The sequence below is a fragment of the Cordyceps fumosorosea genome, assembly GCF_001636725.1.
Source record: "Cordyceps fumosorosea ARSEF 2679 chromosome Unknown scaffold_100, whole genome shotgun sequence".
Lineage (NCBI taxonomy): Eukaryota > Fungi > Ascomycota > Sordariomycetes > Hypocreales > Cordycipitaceae > Cordyceps > Cordyceps fumosorosea.
The window spans coordinates 1-21,360 of NW_017387400.1; the positions used below are offsets into that span (position 1 = coordinate 1).

Consider the following 21,360-nt stretch of genomic DNA (forward strand, 5'->3'; position numbering starts at 1 on the left):
TCCTAGTACACTTTAAGAGTAGCTTATTAAGGAGATACATAAACACCTATTATATAGATATTAGAGTGTAGAGAAAACGATTAGTAGACTAAGAAGATCGTATAACTTCTTAGAAAGTAGAAAGATTATATAAAGGGTTATTAGAAACTGTGACATCTATAATAAAGCTAAGGTAGTATAATATACGCCTTATAGAGAACTACAGCTAATACTACCACTAAAAAGAGTATAGTAAACGATTACTATAGACTTTATTATTAAACTACTAAAGTTAAAAGAACCTATAATAGGGGTATACTATAATAGTATACTAGTCATTATAGACAAACTTATAAAATATGCCTACTATATTCTGTATATAGAATTAAGTAATACTAAAGAATTAGTATATATCTTCTTTAAAACAATTATTATATAACACGGGTTACTAATGAAACTTATTATAGACTAAGATAAATTATTTATATTGAATTTCTAGAAATACCTTATAGAAATTATAAAGGTTAAATAGAATCTTTTAATAGTATTCTATCTATAAACAGATAGATAAACAGAAATCTAGAATTAGATTCTTAAATAATACCTATAGAGCTATATAAACTACTAATAGAACGATTAGGTAGAATAGCTACCACTCGTATAATAGGCTATGAATAGCTTAGAGAATAAAAACACGAAAATGTCACTATTTAGGGTAAATTACGGATATAACCCTACAATTAAAACGCATATAGTATAGAATATGAACACACTAGTAGCTATAGTACACATAATAATAATTATAGAAATTCAGTAACATCTATAAGCAGAATGGATATTTTTATAGAATTAAATAAAACACTACGTGGATAAAAAGAGATTACTAGCGCTAATCCTAGAGAGGGGAGATAAAGTTTACCTTATCTATAAAAACATTAAGATAAAACAACTTAGTGATAAACTTAACTAGAAGAAAATTAAACTATTCCTTATTAAATAGAAATTATTAAAAATTAACTATAAACTATTATTACTAGAAGGGATAAGGATATATCCTATATTTTATATGTTATTACTAGAGAAAGTACTAAGTGATATAATACTCACTATAAATGTCACTATTAAAGACACGAATAAATATAAAGTTAAGAAAATACTTAAAGCCTAAGGCTAAAATAAAAATCATCGTTATCTTATTAAATAGAAAGGATACCTAAACTCTAAGAACACGTGGGAACTAATAGGGAACCTTAAGAACTACTAGAACTTATTATAGCTATTCTACTAGATGGAAATAAGAAGTTAGATAAAACTAGAAGACCTAAATCTATAAGAAATTCAGGAGATTAGTCGGCTATATAAGCCTCTAGCTTAGAACGCTCTTATGCTTCTAGTTCATTAAGGCTCTTAACGCCTCTAGCCACTATCTCTATAGCCTTTTAATAAAGGAATTTCTCCTAACGACGAACTCTCTAAAGACGAGCCATAGTGCACTCTAAATCTTCCTTAGCGGAGGCACACTCCTTATTAAGACGATCCTTCTCCTAAAGGACTTATACGTAAGCATTAGAAGAGGTACCACCTAGGTTATAGTTAGAATAACCCCGTAGGGTGCACTCACTATAGTGATCCTTTCCTTCAGCAATAATACACTCGCGACCTTTTAATTCGGATGAGACTGTTATTTAGAAATACAGTTAGAAGGCATACTAAGGGACGAAGGATGTAAGAAGGAAAACTCATAGAGGGGACCTCTAAAGCCTTAAGGATAAGACTTAAGGAGGAGGGGAATAATGTAATAAACGAATAGGAAGATAGAAGGAGCGGCCCATTATACAGCCGTAGGGAAGCCTGTGACACCTAAGGGAGCTATAAGGCTCCCTAGGGTACGAAGGTATAAGGATATAAGATCACGTGATTAGATTAGGAGGGATTAAACTAATCTAAGTGGACTCATTAGATAGGCTTAGTCTAATCCAGCCTAAGTAAGGATTAAATAGGATTAGTATAACCTCTAACTTAGAACGCTCTTACGCTTCTAGTTCGTTAAGGCTCTTAACGCCTCTAGCCACTATCTCTATAGCCTTTTAATGAAGGAATTTCTCCTAATAACGAACTCTCTAAAGACGAGCTATAGCGCGCTCTAAATCTTCCTTAGCGGAGGCACGCTCCTTATTAAGACGATCCTTCTCCTAAAGGACTCGTGCGTAAGCATCAGAAGAGGTACCACCTAGGTTATAGTTAGAATAACCCTATAGGGTGCACTCACTATAGTGATCCTTTCCTTTAGTAATAATACACTTATGACTAAGCTAATAGTAAGAATTATAAGACAGTATAATAAAACTAAAGGTAGTAATAAATTTAGAAAGACGCTTATAATCGACCTTTTAATTTAGATAAGACTACTATTTAGAAATACAGTTAGAAGGCATACTAAGGAACGAAGGATGTAAGAAGGAAAACTCATAGAGAGGACCTCTAAAGCCTTAAGGATAAGACTTAAGGAGGAGGGGAATAATATAATAAACGAATAGGAAGATAGAAGGAGCGGCCCGTTATACAGCCGTAGGGAAGCCTATAACACCTAAGGGAGCTGTGAGGCTCCCTAGGGTACGAAGGTATAAGGACACGAGATCATATGATTAGATTAGGAGGGATTAAACTAATCTAAGTGGACTCGTTAGACGGGCTCAGTCTAATCCAGCCTAAGTGAGGATTAGATAGGATTAGTATAATCTAAGAGTATAGTAGGGGATAGAGGGATATATAAGAAAGGGGATTTCTTAGATAGATAGCTAGATCTCTACTAATTAATCTAAGTAATAGTTCTACTATTAGGAGTAATCTCCTAAACGTGACTTAAGCTACGATACTACTCATCTGCACCTGTGGTGCATTTAACCTGACTCACTTCCTAAGAAACAGATTTACTATGGATTAGAGAAGAGCCACTGTTATATGTAGGAGCACCTATATAATAGTAAGCTACTACTAAGCTCTTTATAAGGAGGTAGTAATAATTCTATATTTATAAAAATATATAAGGGATTATTATATAACTAGAGTCCTCTAAATAAAGCACCTTATAATAAGTATTTCCTATAATATATTTATTTTCTTTAGATCTTTATAGAAGGATACTATTAGACTCTTTTTAATTTATTATAACCTACCCTTAAAGTTCTTCTTTATAGTAGGGTTCTTCTCTTATATTTAAGTCTAAATACTACTTATACTTAATTCTTTCTAAGAGGTGTTTTTTATAGTAACTATATATATATAATACTTATAAGATCTAATAGTATAATAAATATATTATAATAGTTTTTAAATATTCTAAATCCTTTAGAATATTATTAGACTATTCTTAATCTATTTAAATAGTTTCTTATAGTATTTTTAGATTAATAATCTTATAGTCTTTAATTAATATAATTTCTTACTATCTATTCTTCTAGAGTATAAAATAGTTCTTTAATTTAGTATATCCTTATTAGGGTCCTATTAGGGCACCTATTAGAGCCCCTATATTATATATGTTAGGTGCGTATAAGCACCTATATAATAGTGAGCTGCTGCTAAGCTCTCTACGAGGAGGCAGCGATAATTCCATCTTTATAAAAGACAAAAGGGATTATTATGTAACTAGAGTCCTCTAAGCGAAGCACCTTATAATCCTACTTCTTTAGAATATATCCTAATAAAGGATACTATAGGAGGTTCTATTAGATTTTCTCTATTATAGAGTTCTTCCTCTTTATTTAGTAATAGTTAGGTTCTAAAGTCCTAATCTTTATTAGAGTGTATATTATATTCTACTTATTAATTAATATCTAAGAAATAGTCTTTACTATTAACTATACTAATATTATAAGTTAGTAAGTTACTATAGTTTATTATATTTAATCTATAATTCTTTTAGACTAGCTTTTATTACTTTTTAAATGCCTTATATTTATTTATAAAGTATCCTAGCTTTCTATAGTTATAGTAAGTTTTACTTTTTACTTTAAAAGTATTCTAGTATACTATATTAAGTTCTATAGGGCCTAAATAGGTTCTATAAACTATAGATCCTCTAATATATTAACTACTATTTAACTAATAGTATAATAGTAGATTATTCTATTTTTTAGTCCTTTATCCTTTATATTTAAGTTATTTAGTATAAAGTTAATTATTAACTTTAATAATTTTACTAGTAAATTTATTAAAAGTATTAAGTTAATTATCCTTTATAATTTTATTCTTTATATTTTCTTATAGAGTATTATAGAGTAGTTTTATTATACTATTATTATTCTATATAAAATAATTTAAAATATATTTAAATTCCTTTATAAAGTATTAAGTAGATTTAGTCTACTTAAGGACTTTAAGTTTATATATAGTAGTATATATTTTATTTAAGTCTTTAAAGGTAGTTTAGAGTAATTCTTTAAAGTATTTATATTCTCTAAAGATTTATATAGTCTTATCCTTAGGTTCTTTATTATTAAAGTAGTCCTTAAGAGTTAACTCCTACTACTCTATTACTTTTTTTATAAGGAGGTTTCTAATATAAAGTATTTATACTATAGGGTTAATAATAGTAGTATTTATATATAAATAGACTTTTATTTAGATTAAAAAGTTTTAAATATCTCTTTTAGTTCTATTAAATAAGTTAAGTTTAAGAAACTTAAATAGAGTAAGGGTTCTATTATTAGTGTTTCTTATAGTCTAGATTTAGGTAGTAAGTATATTAATCTACTACCTTATTTATACTATAGTATTATTTAGATTAGTTATTATACTACTAGTAGTAAATATTATAAAGGTTAGTTATTTATAATTTTAAAAGTAACTTACTAAATAGGATTAAATAAAATATAATAGTAGCTTATTCTTAATCTATAGTTAGTCTATTTCTTAAGTAGAGAGTTAGTTTAAATATATAAATATATATAAATAGTTATTATAGTATAAGTTATATTAAGAGATATCTCCTAATAGTAGAACTATTATTTAGATTAATTAGTAGAAATATAGTCTAATTATTTACTAGAAATCCCTTTCTTTATATATTTATCCTATCCTCTACTATATTCTTAGGATTACTCTAGATTACTAGTGATCCTTATAATTTAATACCTATAGGATTACTACTAGCTTACTATAATCTATAGTAATCTAGTTATATAACCTTATATTCTAATTAGACGACTTATAGGTTCTTACCTAGTTGCTTCCTTAGGCCGCCCTTAGGCCGCCTCTTAGCTACCTTACGTACATTCTTAATTTATAATAAGTATATAGGAAGGAAGGGTAGTCTATTAGGATCCTATTAGGGTACCTATTAGAGCCCCTATATTATATATATTAGGTATATATAAGCACCTATATAATAGTAAGCTACTATTAAACTCTCTATAAGGAAGTAGTAATAATTCTATATTTATAAAAATATAAAAGGGATTATTATATAACTAGAGTCCTCTAAGTAAAGCACTTTATACTAAATCTCTACTACTTAATCTAAATAATAGTTTTACTATTAAGAGTAACCTTTTAATATAACTTATATTATAATTATATTTATTTATACTCTATAATAGACTTTAAATAATTCCTAATATAGTATTATAATAACTTTAATACTAAAGTAAAGGATTTTTTATTAAAGTTTAGTTTTTTTTAATTAAATATATAAAAAAACTAAATAGACTAAATTTAATTAAAGTAGAATTATAATAATAATAAAAAATATAAATAAAAAATAAATAAACTAAATATAGAATTAATATAAAACTACTTTAAAACTAAATAAAGTAGTTTTAATATAAAGGACTTATTTAAGTTTAGTTTTTTTTAATTAAATATATAAAAAAACTAAATAGACTAAATTTAATTAAAGTAGAATAATAATAATAGTATTTATTTATTCTTTAATATTTTAGTTTTATTTATATCCTAAATCTTAATTTAGATTATACTACTTAATAGTATTCTACTTAATTATACTACCTTTTTCTATAGGGTGATAATATAAGTAGTACTAGGTAGCGCCACTTACTGTCTTCTACTTCCCGCCTCCTCTATTCTCGGCTATGGCACTACATTACCTTGCTACTTCCATCCTCAGCCCCCCTCTCCCTTCCTCGGCCCTCGCCACCCGCCTCACTTATTAGTCAAAACTCCCATCTTTGCCTTTCTTGATTGCCTCCACCGCGCCCTGCAAATGCATCTCGCCCACCATGGCCGACGACGCCTTACGTCACGCGACTACCAGTAGCAACAAGAACAACGCCGCCACTGACAGCAACACCATCAACAGCAGCACCCCATCGACCGCTACGAGCTCATACACCAGCGCGCCGCCCGGCAACGCAATCCGCCGGGCCAAAACCGTCGCCGAGAACAGCCCAAGCGCTACGCGTCGACAGACCACGACATCATCCCCCACCGCTGCGCGGCGCTTCTCATCCGACTCAGCCGGGGCGTTTGAGCCACTACGGAGGAGGAGCTCCAACTTTTCCAACTACGGTGTCAACGAGGCCCGATCCACCATGAACCCACATGGCAAGGCCGCCGCCGGAGCACACGATGGCGCAGACCAAGGCGCGCAAGAGCTGTCGTCGCTCGCGGGCCTGTCGCTTGCATTTGCGCTGCTCCCCGCCATTGCCGGCGCGCTGTTCAAGAACGGAGGCGCCGTGACGACCGACATTATGCTGCTGGGCCTGGCCGGCGTCTTTCTGCACTGGTCGGTCACGCAACCTTGGTAAGAATAATTACTCGGTTGATCGGAGCGACGGGAGGGTCTAACATGACAACTTGCAGGATCTGGTACCACTCAGCGCAGCAGGTGCGCATCCAGCACGAAGCGAACGCTGCAGATATCGACGTCTTTGAAGATAACGACGACGAATTTGCTGACAGAGCCTCGCACCTAGATGACCTTCCAGAAGACGAGGCAGCACGGGCCACAAATATCGACGATAATAGCGAGATTGTATCGGAGAAAAAGCCCAGATCCGCCGCGCAGCAATCCGCCCTCAACGAGCTCTACCTGCACGAAGTCATGGCGCTTGTTTCGTGCTTCTCACTGCCGCTCATTAGTGCATTCCTCCTTCACATGATCCGCGCCCAGCTCAGCAGGCCGTCCGAGGGCCTGGTCTCCAACTATAACCTCACTATCTTCGTCCTTGTCTCCGAGGTGCGCGTGCTCTCGCATATGATCAAGCTGGTCCAGGCCCGTACGCTGCACCTGCAGCGCATTGTGCATACTAGCAACCCCTTTGGCACCGCCGCTCTGCCCACCGACAATAGATTCCGCATTAACGCCATCATGGAACGCCTCGACGCGCTTGAGTCTGACGCGGCGGCGGCGGCGGCATTGCCGGAGGAGCCTAAGGACGACGATAGCACCGCATCGGCCAGAGCCGCGCAGGAGGCCGTCCTTGCCAAGGACGTCCGCGGCGCCATCCAGCCAGAACTTGATGCCCTCAACCGCGCCGTCCGTCGCTACGAGAAGAAGTCGACCCTGCTGCAGTCCCACATCGACGCGCACCTCGCTGCCATTGACGCACGCGTCCAAGACGCCATCGCGCTGGCTGCCGTCGCCGCCAAGAACAGTTCTCAGAGCAGCAACAGCCTCCTCGCGCGCAGTTTCGACGCCGTCATCACTACCGCGCTCTTTCCCTTCCACGCCGTGCTACAACTTATCCTCATGCCCATCCGCTGGGCGCTCCCCCTCACCCGTAGCGGTACCGCTAAGAAGACGAAGAGAGGTGCGGCAGGTTGCGGCCGCGGGAGCCCCCAGACAGCAGGCAAGCCGCCTACTCGCGGCGCGCGCAGGAGCGAGCCGACCAGCCAGCCGCGTTACAGTGGCGATAAGATGCCTTCACGCCTGGCACGGAAATGAGTATGCTGACGAGATATGAGGCCTGGTCCATGTAGCTGTGGGCGCGCGTGTGTGTGTGAGATTCGAGCCACGTTTCCCTCTTTTTCTTTGTTTCCCTTACTTTTCTCCTTGCGACCTGGCGCAACGGTCGCCGGAGTCTTGCCCTTTGGCCTTGTGCCTTAATAATAATCCTTGCAGTGTTTCACGCCGATTTTTCATTGCCCGCGTCGCCGTATAAACGACGGCATACAACTTACGTTTTACCTCCATTCGTGCTTCTACTAACATAGCCGTCAGTGTTTCTTGTTCCTTCTTTGCTTTTGATTGTTACATCGCGCTTGGAATTTTAACAAAACAGGATTAACAACCGAATCAAACGCATATTGTTTGCTATTTCCAGAAGCAATAATCCTAGACAGTAGTGGCCTCTAAACAAGTCGCTTTGATCTCTTGCCGTGGGGCCCTCTCAACAGCCTTGAAGCTTGGTACTAGCAGCGGCCCTCATATTTTTTCTCTGTCTAATAAAACACCACAAGGTTGATTTAGTGATCCGCGTAAACACTGTTAGAATCAAAGCGCCGAATAGAGTTGCAAGGTTCATGCTATGACCTTCAGCGGGACAGCCTTCCTCCGTGATAAAACTGAGTTGACGCGTCGCGTAGAAGCCAGCCCAGTCAGCCAGGCTGTGTGTGTATCAACCGCACGTTTAGCCTTGCGTGAACAATCACCCCAGCGACAGCAGAAATTCATCTTCGGCTCTGACGGGCGTTGGGAGTGGCTTGGGGTATGTATGGCTCTCATTCCCACTTCCAGGCGTTAGCCAGCTTTTCAGTTGCAGCTCATACGAGGTTCAAATACTCGGGGTAGCACCGAAAACAAATGGCATTGCCAGAGGAATAGAATACGATTGAGTGTTCTCTGACGTCCTCATGTTTTCTTTTCTTATTAGAGACACCTTCGCGGCGCTACAGTCTCAACGCGCTAGATACGAAGCTTCGTTTAAGTAGCGTACGGTTCAATTTAACGGGAAATGAGACGTCAAGCTGGAAGCGGACTGTGCGAGCAAATCACAGCGAGTGCTCATCCTTCAGACGAGCCATACCCAGCGCGGAACAGATAGGCTGCTATTTAGGAATCTGTTATGAGGGCTGAACGAGGGCGCCGCCGAGAAGTAGCCCAGCAATCAATGGGTGGTTGGGTGGGTGGATGCTGCACTTTTCTGCCCTCCTGTGAGTGGAACAATGAGAAAAATTGGCAAGAGTCCATGAATCGAGGAGAATTGGAAACAGGTCGCATCATGCACCTACGGAGCTCCATGAGCGAATCAAAAAGCTCGCTAGTCACCAACTGACCGGCCATGCCGGGCCATGGCCGGCCAGGTGGAAGAAAAGAGCCAGCTTTCCATGCAACAAGGGCCGAGATCCAAAGTGGCAAATCTACACATACGGTCGGGCTAGTTGCTGCCTGCATTCGGTTTCAGGTCCAATAAGAGGGCTCGATATGGCCATTTGACAGGGTTCGCGGCGCCCATCAACAATGGGAAGTGGTCTCAAGTTGTGGATGGAAGACTTCTGCATGTCTTGTGTGCTGTACCGCGGCTTGATATGATGGATGCATTGACAAACCAGACAGTTGGTTGACCGCTGTCTTTTGCGCAATGGCCTTCACGTATCGAGCATTGCAGTTGTAATCTGTCGTTGGAGCGGCGGCGGATACGGAACCCTGTGTCCATTATGGCCCGGGGCGCGGGGGAGGGACAATGCGTGCTAACCGGCTACCTACCCGATCATCCATGATTGAGCCAGAGGGAGATGGTAAAGTGATATTGAACAAAGTGAGCCAGCAGTATACCACGCCTTTATTAGTGTGTTTAATGCTGGCTAACAAAGAGAGGCGGACTGTTCCAACCCAAGGCAAAAAACCCGATCGATGGAGTTGTAGTGCTTAAAATTGTTGGTACAAGACTTCGATCCGGAGTGGAGAAAAGGAGGGGGCTATGCAGCAAGGCCAGGATGGGGCGACGATGATTTGGGAGGGGCTGAAGCTGAAGATGAGCCATGTTTTCGGTGAGACGTGATTGCATGTGTCAGGCAGTAGGTGCTTGGGAGGCCGTGAGAGGTGAGCGAGAGAGCGAGCGAGATAGTGAGTGAACAAAGCAGCGAGTGGGACGGGCTGATGACGGAAAGCGTTGAAGAAGGTGAGGTGGTTGACGATGGCATTGGTCGAGGGGGGCATGTGGCGGCGTTGTGGCAGTCGATCTTGTGGCGCATCGCAATTTCCTACTGGATGGCGTCGCATAAGTAGGGAGTTGGCAGGTTTTGCAGTTTGACAGGTTTGCAGTGACAGGTTTTGCAGTGTGGCGGTCGCGTTGGCATGCTGCACGGCTGTTATTAGTGGTTACTGGTAACTCCTACCTAGGAAAGAGATACCAAAGAGAAAAAACTTGCAGATGGGCTCAAGGCTGTTGCTGGAAGTATCGGCATGTCGTGACAGGTCGTAGTAACACTGGGCCAATATGCCCGCGCGTGACGCACATATGCCCGGTTAGTGCCGTCGGGCGAACAAGTGGCTTGTCCGAGCACCGGACGCGAAGCACTGACGCGATACATCATATATTGTCAAGGACTACGGATACTTATGGCTGACCCAATGACCCGAGATGTGATACGAGGTGTATCGCTGTGTGTAGGATCTGGTTGGTCCGCGCGGTGTTCGTCGCGTCGGACTTGTGCGCCGGATACAACAGAGAAGAAGGAACGATGCCGCACAACATTCCGCATTCTAGTCGTGACAAACGGTGCGGGACGTGCAGGAAATGGTTCGCATTCCTTAAGATTCTTTGCTGTTGTTTATTTTTATCTCCGCGAATTGGAGAACCTGTGATAAGGACGATGTATTTGTTGATGACTGTGGAACCCCACCCATGGGCTTGGGCCCATACAAGCAAGGTACGTGATGGTACCTGAATTTAGAGGGCGTCTCGCGATGCGGCTGCCCCTCCCGCCCACAGGGACCTCGATATCAGCAGCGAGTAACTCGGCCGTGAGCCGCATTCGTGCTGTGGCTAGTCGCCTCTAAATAGTGCTATGTACATAAGCTACTGAACTTCGCTGGGCGGGTTGTCCTACGCGGGTTGTTTGTTAGGCTGAAATGATGGCCATTGAAGTGAAAAAGTAATCACGTTAGTACAAGATTTACCTATATTACACTGGAGATGCTAGATTATCATACGCCATGCTTCCCTATTTCAGGTGCGTCGAGTGTCAGTATTCTGCCATCTCTGTCTGGCTGCCCAGAGTGTCCTCTTCAGCGACCAAACTCCGCAGTGGACCCCCCGGGAATTCTCATCCCTGCCATGTCGCACCTCCATCCCGACTACCAAACACCTACAGACACATGGCTCGGATACAAGGCCATCACAATGAACACTGAATCATCCTCACCCACCTTGGTTTGACGTGCACCATCGTGACTATCTATCCAACTTCTGTAGTCCACCCGTCGGCTCATCCCGCCTCTGCGCCTCTGCGCCTCTGCTACTCCCCTGCCCTTCCTCGTCCAGCCTCCACAGCCTGGCGTTCACACAAGCACGTCTCAACGTCCCACGCATGTATCTATCTCATGTCAGCCGCGATGCGTCGATTCTCTCGGTGGCGCCATGGGAAATTGCCTTCTCCGCCTCACCACTGACCACTGACCATGAAAAACACGCCGTCGTCGACTTGTCTGTCAGAGCCATGCGCTACGCCGCTACCGCCCTGGGACCATGGTGCATCGCCATCGTCTCTCCACCGTCGGCTCCATGCCCTGGCCCCCAGCTCGCCTCTCCGCCGCGCCGGTTGGCCAAATAAGCTAACGAGTGACCTGTAGCTATTCTATTTGACTAATTATCCAGGTACGGATAGGATCCGTCGGTACTCCATACATTATTAGTACGGTAAAGGTACGAATACCCACCTACCTTTTTGGAACCTCCAGCCACCCATCGTCCATCTGCGTCTGCAGCCATAAGCAACCTATAGTAAACGAGGCATGCCTCTACCCCCCTCTACCATCTACTTGGCCCTCTTATTATTCCCTGCATTTTTCTGTGCCTCTCTTGCTCTCTTGTCTGGTCCGTGCTCCGTACTCCCCCTTGTGCACAGTGGCCGGGGCTTCTCGCTCGTCAATGCAGTCGCTCTGTGTACTGTACTTGATATTAGACCTCCCCTTCCCCTATGCAGCTTTGCCCTCTTCCTAGTCCCCTCTTTGCTCAATTCATCCTCTTCCCCTCGCCTCCCCATTACTTGACTATTCCCCTCTCCTGATCAATCAATATAATTTGCGATCGGTGTGGCAGCGCAGCCGGTTTTTCCCCTGCGTGTCTCTCCCATCCCCACCGGCCACCTGCCACTGCAAGACCGGACCAACCTGTCTCACATTGGTGTGTCCAGCGTAATTTACGCGCAAGTCTTTGCTTATTCCTCAGTCCTCTATAGAGATTCTTTTAATGCTCCGAAGCAGCTCTCCCGACCTTCTATTCAGCTTCTCTCCCCAGATATGGTTTGCCGGTCTGAATAGGTAGTCGTTGAAGCTCGAAACATTATTCTACAGGCTTTCTTCGAAAGACGGCCTATGCGGCTGCTGCCTTAACTCACCATGTTTCTCAACCCACTTCGAATGTGCGCTTTGCTTTGCCTTGTCCTGGCATTCCAGCTTGCCACTGCCCATAGTTTCCAGGTTATCGACAGGGCTGATACCGCGACACAAGCAACAAGCAGCGCGTCCCCAACAACAACCAAATTCCCCGCACAAACTGGCAAAAACGACGATGAAAATACAGACAACAGCTCCAAGACTGCATCTAGCACTGCTAGTGCTCCCGTTACCTCGACTGCAGCGACCAGCCACAGTAGCACGGAGAGTGTTCCGACGTCCACTTCGTTGAACAACAACCCCTTCCTCAACGGTAAGCTGAAGCCATGATGCCTTTCAACCAGTTACCATTGTACCTGAACTAACCCGACCCCCTTAGCCACAATTCCGCCTGGTCAATTGCCTATCCTGCCAGAAATTACACCGGGATGGGGCGTCGCCGGCATCATCATGATGCTGACGGGTATCGTATATGCCCTCATCGGAATCAAGAACCCATGGGTCCACGCATTCTTCTCGACTGCCTATATGGCAGCATTGGGTATTACGGTCCTTGTTATCTACGTCATGAATGTCCCTCTCAGCAACGCCCTTCAAGGGGGGTACGTCGCCGCCATTATTCTCTCGGGCTGCGCAGTTGGTACGGCTTCCATGTTCTTCAAAGAATTGACCGAAGGGCTGGGCTGTGCTCTGGGAGGGTTTTGTATCAGCATGTGGCTTCTCTGTTTGGTTCCAGGTGGTCTCCTAGATTCGACGGCCGCCAAAGCCGTCTTCATCGCCTGTTTCACCCTTGTGGCTTTTGCCTTTTACTTTAGTCGCTTCACTCGCGACTGGTCGTTGATTGTTTTTCTTGCCTTTGCTGGCGCCACAATCACAGTTCTTGGTATCGACTGCTTCAGCAGGGCCGGTCTCAAAGAATTTTGGGCCTGGATCTGGGCCCTCAATGACAACCTTTTCCCCCTCGGTGCCAACACTTACCCAGTCACCAGAGGCATTCGAGTCGAGACTGCCGCCATCATCATCATTTTCCTCATTGCCACTATGTCACAAGTCAGACTGTGGAAAATTGTCCGTGAAAAGCGCGAGAAGCGGGACGCGCTTCGTGCCGAGGGTCAGCGAAATTTGCAAGAGGAGGAGGAGAACGTCGGTCGACAGATTGAAGAAGCCAACGCCCGCGATCGTGCCCAATGGGAGCGAGTTTACGGCGATGGGGCCGCCGAGAGTGTCACGGCCTCTCAAATATCTGATAGCGGACACGTTTTTGAAAAGAATCGGTCTCACAGCCAAATTTATGGTGCCAAGAGACGATCTGGCGACGCTCCCGAATTGTATGACGTGTCGGAATGGGGCCAGCCTGGTATAGACCAGTTGATGACCGGCGAAGGCGAAGAGGGTGGAGTGACCGTGCGCGTTGGAGCCGATGAGCTCTCCGCAGGTGAAGGAGAAGTTGAAGATGATGAGAAGATAGCAGAGAGCTCAAGTGGACGACAGAATTTCGACACAACTGGTGGCCGCGCTTCAAAGCTTCCAGCCAGGAGCAAGCGTGTCTCTGGTACCGCTGCCAGTGAAATGGTTCCCGTTCGGTCCTCAATCGTTACACCTTCACCTGAGGTCGTTCCTTTGCCATTTATTGTGCCTCGAGGCGACCTTCTGCGCTCTCAGCGATCTTCCGTCGCTACTTTCGCTGATGCCCAGGACGACACCGCTTTGGTCGCTCCTCGCCGCGTTGAAAGACACTCTGTTGTCAAGCGCCTATCCAGAGGATCAGTAGAGCTCCTGCGAACTCTTTCCCGCCGCTCCAGTCGCTCAGCCCAAACGCCCGACCTCGCTCTCAGCGGTGGCGCGAGCACCGAAATACTTCTAACACAGATCGAATCCTATCGCCAAGACGAGGACAACGAGTCGCTAGCCGCTACAATGGACGTGGAGAGTATGAGTGGTGGCGACCGTCGCTCTATGGACCTGGTCAATGACGAGGTGAACGATAATGCCGACCCAGCAGCCGAGGTCACAGCAGTTGACAAAATGGGGGAAAACGTCAAACCGAAGAAATCTGAGCCCGCACCGACGGACGGAGCTGTAGTTGACCAATCCGATCGAAATAAACAATCGACTCGGCAAACCGCGACAACTCAGCCTGTTCAATGCACCTTCAAATCACAGGGGGTTGCGGGCCCGACCGAATCAGAGAGTCCCGACCTACCGGTTGACGCGCCGCAGTCTGAAGTGCCCAAGTCGATTGCACCAGAGACATCTGGACCGGCCAGCCTCACCAAAGAACGCCTGCCACGGTCGCTTTCCAGGGTTGCCTTGTCTTACCGAACAAATGAATGGGCGAAGCATCTGAGTAATGCCGAGCTACCTGATATGGATGAACTGCCTGTTGGCAAGGCCATCCGTGCGAGGAAAGCGGCTAAGGAGTGGGCTCAGCCAGTGAATATGGAAGAACTCCAGAGGACCGCGGAAGACGGGGCCCCGGCGCCTGCGCTTCCCAGGTCACTATCTAGAATATCTACTATATCCACAGCTAGCGCAAAGCCATACGGTACGGCGTCAATGGATGCCGAAGCCTTGCGAGCAACTAGCTCAGCGGCTGCATTGGTGACCTCCGATGCATCACGGCCTGTTTCTCCAAAAGATTCTGCCGCACCGCCCAGAGTACAGCCCGTCTCTACAAATACACGCAAGATTTCCCCGACAGTTCAGCCTATAATTGAAGAAGGAAGAGGTCTCCCCGTTACCCCCGGACAATTGCCCCTTGTCGTCGACGAGCAAGCAGGCACAACAAGAGGCCCGAGTCTTGACATGGAAGTCGATCACTTTATCAAGCCGTCCGCCGCGATACCTGGCATTGTCTCCTACGGAAGTCCACAGACACTGCTTGGCCAGCGTGATATATTTCTCCGCACCAGATCGCAGGGCAGCCTAGTGCCCAATGTTGGCGAGATGCAATCCACATTGACACCGCCTATGACAGCGCTTAGCGATGCGTGTTCCTTGAACAACGATCCCATGTATGCCGCTGCTTTTGCCTCTGATGCTGACGAAATTCCATTGAGCCAGCGCCGCTCTATGATACTTGGTAGCCGCATGTCGACCAATGAATCGTCGTACTCCCTGAATCGCTCGGGGAGCCGCGCTGGAAGCAACCACGGTGGTGCCGATAACCTCGCCTTCAACTCTCACCAACCGAAGAGAAACTCAAGCGTCCCGACACAAGCTGCCCGAGATACACAGCTTGCCAACTTTCGCATGTCCGTTTCGCAGGACCTGCGGGCCGGAAACCCGATGATGAATAGCGGTGGACGCGAGACTCCCTTTGCGTCTACCAACTCCCTCCTCGTTGGCCGTGAAGCCGAGGTGCAACGTAACATCGAGATGCAACGCCATGTATTGATGGGCCAAAAGGAGGCTGAGGCACAAAGAAGAGAGATGCAACGGCGTGACAAGGAATTCTCTGATCGCGCGTTTGACGACCGGATGCGCAGCGGCGACCTGCTTGATGCGCATCGCGAGGCCATGCGCAAGATGCAGCGAAGTGTTAGCAAACGCACTTGAGGGACTTGTTCTTGCCTTCACTTGTGCTAATTTACTTTTTTTCCAAAGCGAAACTTTTGTCAATCTCTTGCAGGGGACACATTTTTCATTCCTCGCTGTCGTCTCCACGCATTTTTTTTCACAGCGTTCTTCAAATTTACAAGAGTCGAATATATCCCCAAGCACCAAGGCAATATGAAAGCCTGTTGTTGTTGATTTACCCAGCGTACGCGATAATCGGATAAACTAGCTGCATTGCTAGGTATTCGAATACAGCACCTATCTCTCCGGCGTTTTTGGATCCATTTGCTCTTTGGGTTTTACTTGTTTCACCCTCGCCTGGTACAGGTAGGTTTAGTATAACAGATCGGGCGCGTATACATGGAACAGTTGAGTTGTTTGTAGTCGAATCTCTTTCAAATCAATGCTGATAGTATCCCGTTTTGAACTCCTCATTGACACTATAGCGGAGACAAATAGTAAAAGCGACTAGCTATACATTCCGAAAGTGATTGCAGAGGAGAGAATATATAAATATGTGAAAAGCTACCAGTGCACAAGATAATCGTCGGCGCCATTAGCAAACTTGACGGTTCTGCCACTGGATTCCAAAGCCGAGAAAGCGGCGGGAAGATCGAGGACCTCGGAAGGATGTGGCTGGTCCTTTAGCGCTGCTCGTAGCGGAAAGTTCCTGGGGCGGGAAGGGGGATACATCTGGCGTGGCGGCTGGTTTGCATGCTGATGAATATCATCATTATCGTCGTTTCGGCTCTGAAGTGAAAACAAACTCAGACGCATGGGTGTCGAGGGGAGGCAGCCTCGGGGGATGTGATGAGGGTGGGGAAGGAGCGAGCTGTATTCCGTCCGTCTTGTTTCGGAAGGGGAATGGGTTTCGGGGTAGACGGCTCATCCATCTCGACGCCGGCGGCGGCACAATGGGATAGTCGCTGTAGGGGCTGCCGCGGAGGGAGGCCGCGAGGCGCGGTGTGAGTAGATGGGAGAGGCTCGTGACACCCGTGATGCTGTCGCCGGACGAGATGCTGGCATGGGCTGTGAGCTTGTAGTGGGAAGAGGTCTGCGACATCTTCGTTTTTCTGAAGAGACTGTTAGTATGAGCTACTTTTTAGGAATAAAGTAGCAAGTCTTACGCAGAGACACGAGTTATGTATCCGGCCGACGCGGCCGCCTGCATCGCCTTTCTGTCCGGATCGTACTCGTTGTGTAGATCCGGCCAAATCTTGCCAAATCCCACATGGAGTAAGACGGCGCGATACGAGTTCATTGCGTCCTTAGTCATGCCGAAGAAGAGGAAGATGGGGATGGCAGTTAGGATGGAGATGTATCCGTTGTTGAGGCTGCCAAAGTTGTTGAGGTGACTGGGGATGTAGACGATGGAGCCCCATGGCGGCGATGACGTTGGCGAGTAGTGGATGGCGTGGAAATCGAAGGGCTCTAGGGCTCCCATGGTTTGAACGTTGATAACGCACAGAGTGACGGATATGGGTAGGAAAGGAACGAGAATGGATACAACCACGAGGTATAAACGATGTTTGCTCCTTTGGCTTCGTAGGAACGCAGCGCGGTTGCTGCCGAGGGCCGAAATAGTGGTTTTGGTAACTTGACGGAAGCGAAAGAAAGTTATAACTAAGACACGCATAAGTTTCGTATGACTGTGAAACCAACACCAGCTTCGGCCTTGGGACGGACCTACCTGCGTAGATGGCAGCGACGACGGAAATCACTAGCTGAGCGATTACAAAGAAGACCAGAAACGGCCAAGTAGAAGACGGCACCCAACTGCATCCCATCAACGTACCGACGGCATAGCGTCGAGCAGTAAGCGGCCATGTGAATGCCAACTGCACCAGTGGCAGCGGGAAGATGATAAGCGCCTGTATCAGGTTGCGGCGCCTCCTCTCGCGGACCGTCATTGGGTTCGCGCGCATGACGCCAACCTGGTGCGCGAGGTTGCGCATTATGGCGAGCAGACAAGTGACGAAGACACCAGCGCAACCGTTGTATACGAAGGGCTCGGCGTCGCAGAGGCCGTAGCCAGGCCACCACGCCTCAACGTCGTCGGTTTGCCAAAGCAGCGCCATGAGGATAGTGAAGACGTTCTTGACTTCTATGACGACGATGAGGACGGTAGCAGCGAACTCGCCGTTGCGGTAGAGGAGGCGAAGCGGCACGAGGCAGACAAGGTTGGCGACGACGGCAAGGGCGACGCGCGTGACGAGGTTGGCCGTGAGGGAGGTGCTGCTGAAGGGCGGCTCGTTGGGGCCGATGGTGAAAATTTGAGGGGCGTTCTGCCTCGCGATGACAGCGTGAAGCTCCATTAGGTCGGTGCTGATGGCCTAATGGGGTTTCACGGCGAGATGTTGGCAAGTGAAGCTGGTTTCAAAGAGTATAGTAGACAATGAGTTACAGACCGTCACAGGAGCTTTGATACAAGCACGGGCAGAGGAGAGAGAGAGGAAAGGGGTGACGGTGTTGTTTGCTGATATCGGGAGCACCTGTACCGGAGTGGAGAGAAGTATCGACCGCATGTCATGGCAGTCTTATACATTACAATGTGACAAGCACATACATTAGGTAGATACAAGGGCAAAAGGGGGGGGACCGACCGTCTGGGGACAAAAGTAGAGGTGAAAAAGGGTCTAAACAATAAACGAAGAGGAGTGAGGAAGTGCGGTGTGCACCGAGGAGATCCAAACCCTTGGGGGCCGCTTGATGGAAACCAGATCAGGAACCGTATAATTGTAGGGTGATCTGAACGAAAGAGCGAACTCCACGGATCCAAAGGTACCAACAGTATTGATACTCATACACCCAGGCCTCCAAATGGGGCAGATCTCTAGCCGGTGGCGTCCCATATGCCGACGACAGAGTTGATGGGAAGACGGGGAGGCAGCTGCCGCCGCGCCTTGCCCGCCGTTGGTGAAGGCGAGAGCCGGGGCTGAGCAAGGGACAACATCATGCTGGCATACGCAGCAAGCCTAACGCTGCATTTGTCCCGGTTCTTGGGGCTGTAGACTGCGGTAGGAAGCAAAAGCCTGTTTGCGACGGCAAGCATGTTGGTGAACCGTGTGGTCGAGTGCTCTCTCAATGTGTATAAGCGCTGTTCTATTGATACCCAAAAAGGGTAATTCTCCGAATGCGAAGTGGGAGTGGGGGCGAGGCATAGCCCGGTTTTTCTTTTCTGTTACGACGGTACTCGTCTTTGCCAAAATATGTGAATAGATAAAGAATGGCGAAGACGATGTGAGAGACTAGTACTAGTCGATTTTTTGAGCTTTTTGTAAAAGCTTCTTTGTTTTTTTAGTTGAGATCTTAGTCTGCGGAAGGCACCGAGCCGGGCCGTGGTGATGTAGGACAAGATAGAGAGGGGTTGCTGAGCGATGGGACCCCCCTTCTCTAGCAGCGGCTGTGAGCTACCGCTGAAAGCATGGTCCGGTGGCCCAAAAATGCATTTGCCAGTGGGGATACTGAATTTATCATTGAAGAAGTCTTGGCAGGATTATTCTGTTAATTTCTTCGGCCTCTGCTCATGCGACCTACCGAGTCCGACGCGGGCTTGGCTTGATGTGACAACTTTTGCTCTTCAAGCCCCAGGCACTGCTACTCGACCACGAGAGCCACATGAGTGTAGTTGGTTGGTAACGACTCCATGTACCTTTGACAATTTGACGCATGTGCTTGGTTAGAAGCATGCATCGTTCCCGAATGGCTGGCGCAGAGGCTGTCTACAGAGGTGGTTGCGCGTGACGGACCTCACCCTCACCGGAATGAACGGACTTTATCAAGCGCTCAGCTACGCCGCGGCATGCCACAGCGCTGTGAGGCTGTCAAGGCAAGTCATGGACAGCCATTTATGGAGTAGACGAATACCAGCTTCTGCCCGGTGATTTAGTCGGTCTCTTCTTTCACCCGCCGCCAGAGCTGATTTTATACCAGCACCATCTCCAGACTAACCCTCTTGAACAAAAAAAAAAGCTTTTCTGTTGTAAAACTACTGAAGATGACTTTTTGGCTTACGTTGGCCTTTGCAGCATGTATATATCAGCCATTGCAGTACCATGTACAGGATGTCCGGCAACTTCGCAACTTCCATGGATGGGACGCACGGCAGTGACACGTAGGCTGCTCCCAGAAGTCTAGTAAATCCGAAGTTGATCTGAGTGCACTTTTGTCTACACCGACCTCAACTCTTACAACAGAGCCCTGACAACCGCGCTGGAGAGGTGTTCAGAGTAATGCGGCTAGCACGAAGACAGTGAAAGGAAGTTTAGAATGGTAGCTGAATAGCCAGAGAGTAGCGAATAGATGCCAATAAAGTCTCACCTCAGTTCTTCCTCGCAGCGATGCTGCCGTTTATAACTACATTTTCGCGAGGTAGACCGCCATAACTAAAGCGAGTTTCTACGAAGGAGAGTGGAAGATAATTTTCTCGGGAGAAGAAGCTAGGAGGAATATAACCACATCATTTTCACTATTTCGGTGATGTGAAGCTTTGAATACGGAACCAGTTGTACTACTCTACCACCAGCAAGGATTGGCTTCGCGTGTGATGTCGCAGCTGCATAAACTACAGCTATACACAAACTAAATGCGGATAACTGTCCGTAACATATACACCGCTCGGCGGCCACACGCTGTATTGACTACAGAATGGCTTTACAATGTGGCGAGTTACTCCCGCTCAGCTATGGGCAAATATTTGGCGTACGGGGAAATTCGTTTCCGAACCATCATCAGTCCGTTGTCCTTGAAGCAGCTAAGTGAATATTGGAGGCACCGCTAGGAGATTACGTCTTTTAAGACTATTAATTATTTGAATTAATTAGAATAAATATTATAATATTTATTTAATTAATATATAGTTTATTATTATTATTAATTTTTAATAAATTTAAAATAAAAGTATTTTATACTTTTATTAATTAATAAAGATTTATTAGTATTATTTAAAACTTTTAATAATAGCTATAATTAAGAAGAAATATTTATAAAATTAATATAAAAAGTATATAAATTATAAATTAAGGTTTATTTATAGTCTTATAAAAAGAAAACTAATATAACTAATTATAGGTAGTTAATAGGATTATTAAAAATAATTAAATTAATAATTAAATAAGTTTCTTATAAGGATATTAAGTATAGATAGTATATTTAGTAATGCTTATATTTAAAACGCTAAGAAAAGCCACTATAGGTCAGCAGTCCTGGGGACAGTCAGTCTCATGATCAGGCCCTTAGGTACATGTGCCACCAGCAAAGTGTAACGGTGGCTCTTCTCTAATCCACAGTAAATCTGTTTCTTA

At 45.3% G+C, this 21,360-nt stretch overlaps 3 protein-coding genes across 3 annotated transcripts; 2 read left to right on the top strand and 1 right to left on the bottom strand.

Moving 5' to 3' along the window:
• Positions 1 to 6,218: 6,218 nt before the first annotated feature.
• On the top strand, positions 6,219 to 7,885 carry ISF_09926 (hypothetical protein; the record flags this gene model as incomplete). Its single annotated transcript, XM_018853525.1, has 2 exons — positions 6,219 to 6,742; positions 6,802 to 7,885. 2 exons carry the CDS (start codon positions 6,219 to 6,221, stop codon positions 7,883 to 7,885), a joined length of 1,608 nt encoding a protein of 535 aa, XP_018699285.1.
• Positions 7,886 to 12,502: 4,617 nt separating this feature from the next.
• On the top strand, positions 12,503 to 16,057 carry ISF_09927 (hypothetical protein; the record flags this gene model as incomplete). Its single annotated transcript, XM_018853526.1, has 2 exons — positions 12,503 to 12,812; positions 12,879 to 16,057. The coding sequence occupies 2 exons, from the start codon at positions 12,503 to 12,505 to the stop codon at positions 16,055 to 16,057; spliced, it is 3,489 nt and encodes a 1,162-aa protein (XP_018699286.1).
• Positions 16,058 to 16,790: 733 nt separating this feature from the next.
• Positions 16,791 to 18,372, bottom strand: ISF_09928 (a-pheromone receptor PreA; the record flags this gene model as incomplete). Its single annotated transcript, XM_018853527.1, has 3 exons — positions 16,791 to 17,130; positions 17,185 to 17,680; positions 17,748 to 18,372. 3 exons carry the CDS (start codon positions 18,370 to 18,372, stop codon positions 16,791 to 16,793), a joined length of 1,461 nt encoding a protein of 486 aa, XP_018699287.1.
• Positions 18,373 to 21,360: the final 2,988 nt, after the last annotated feature.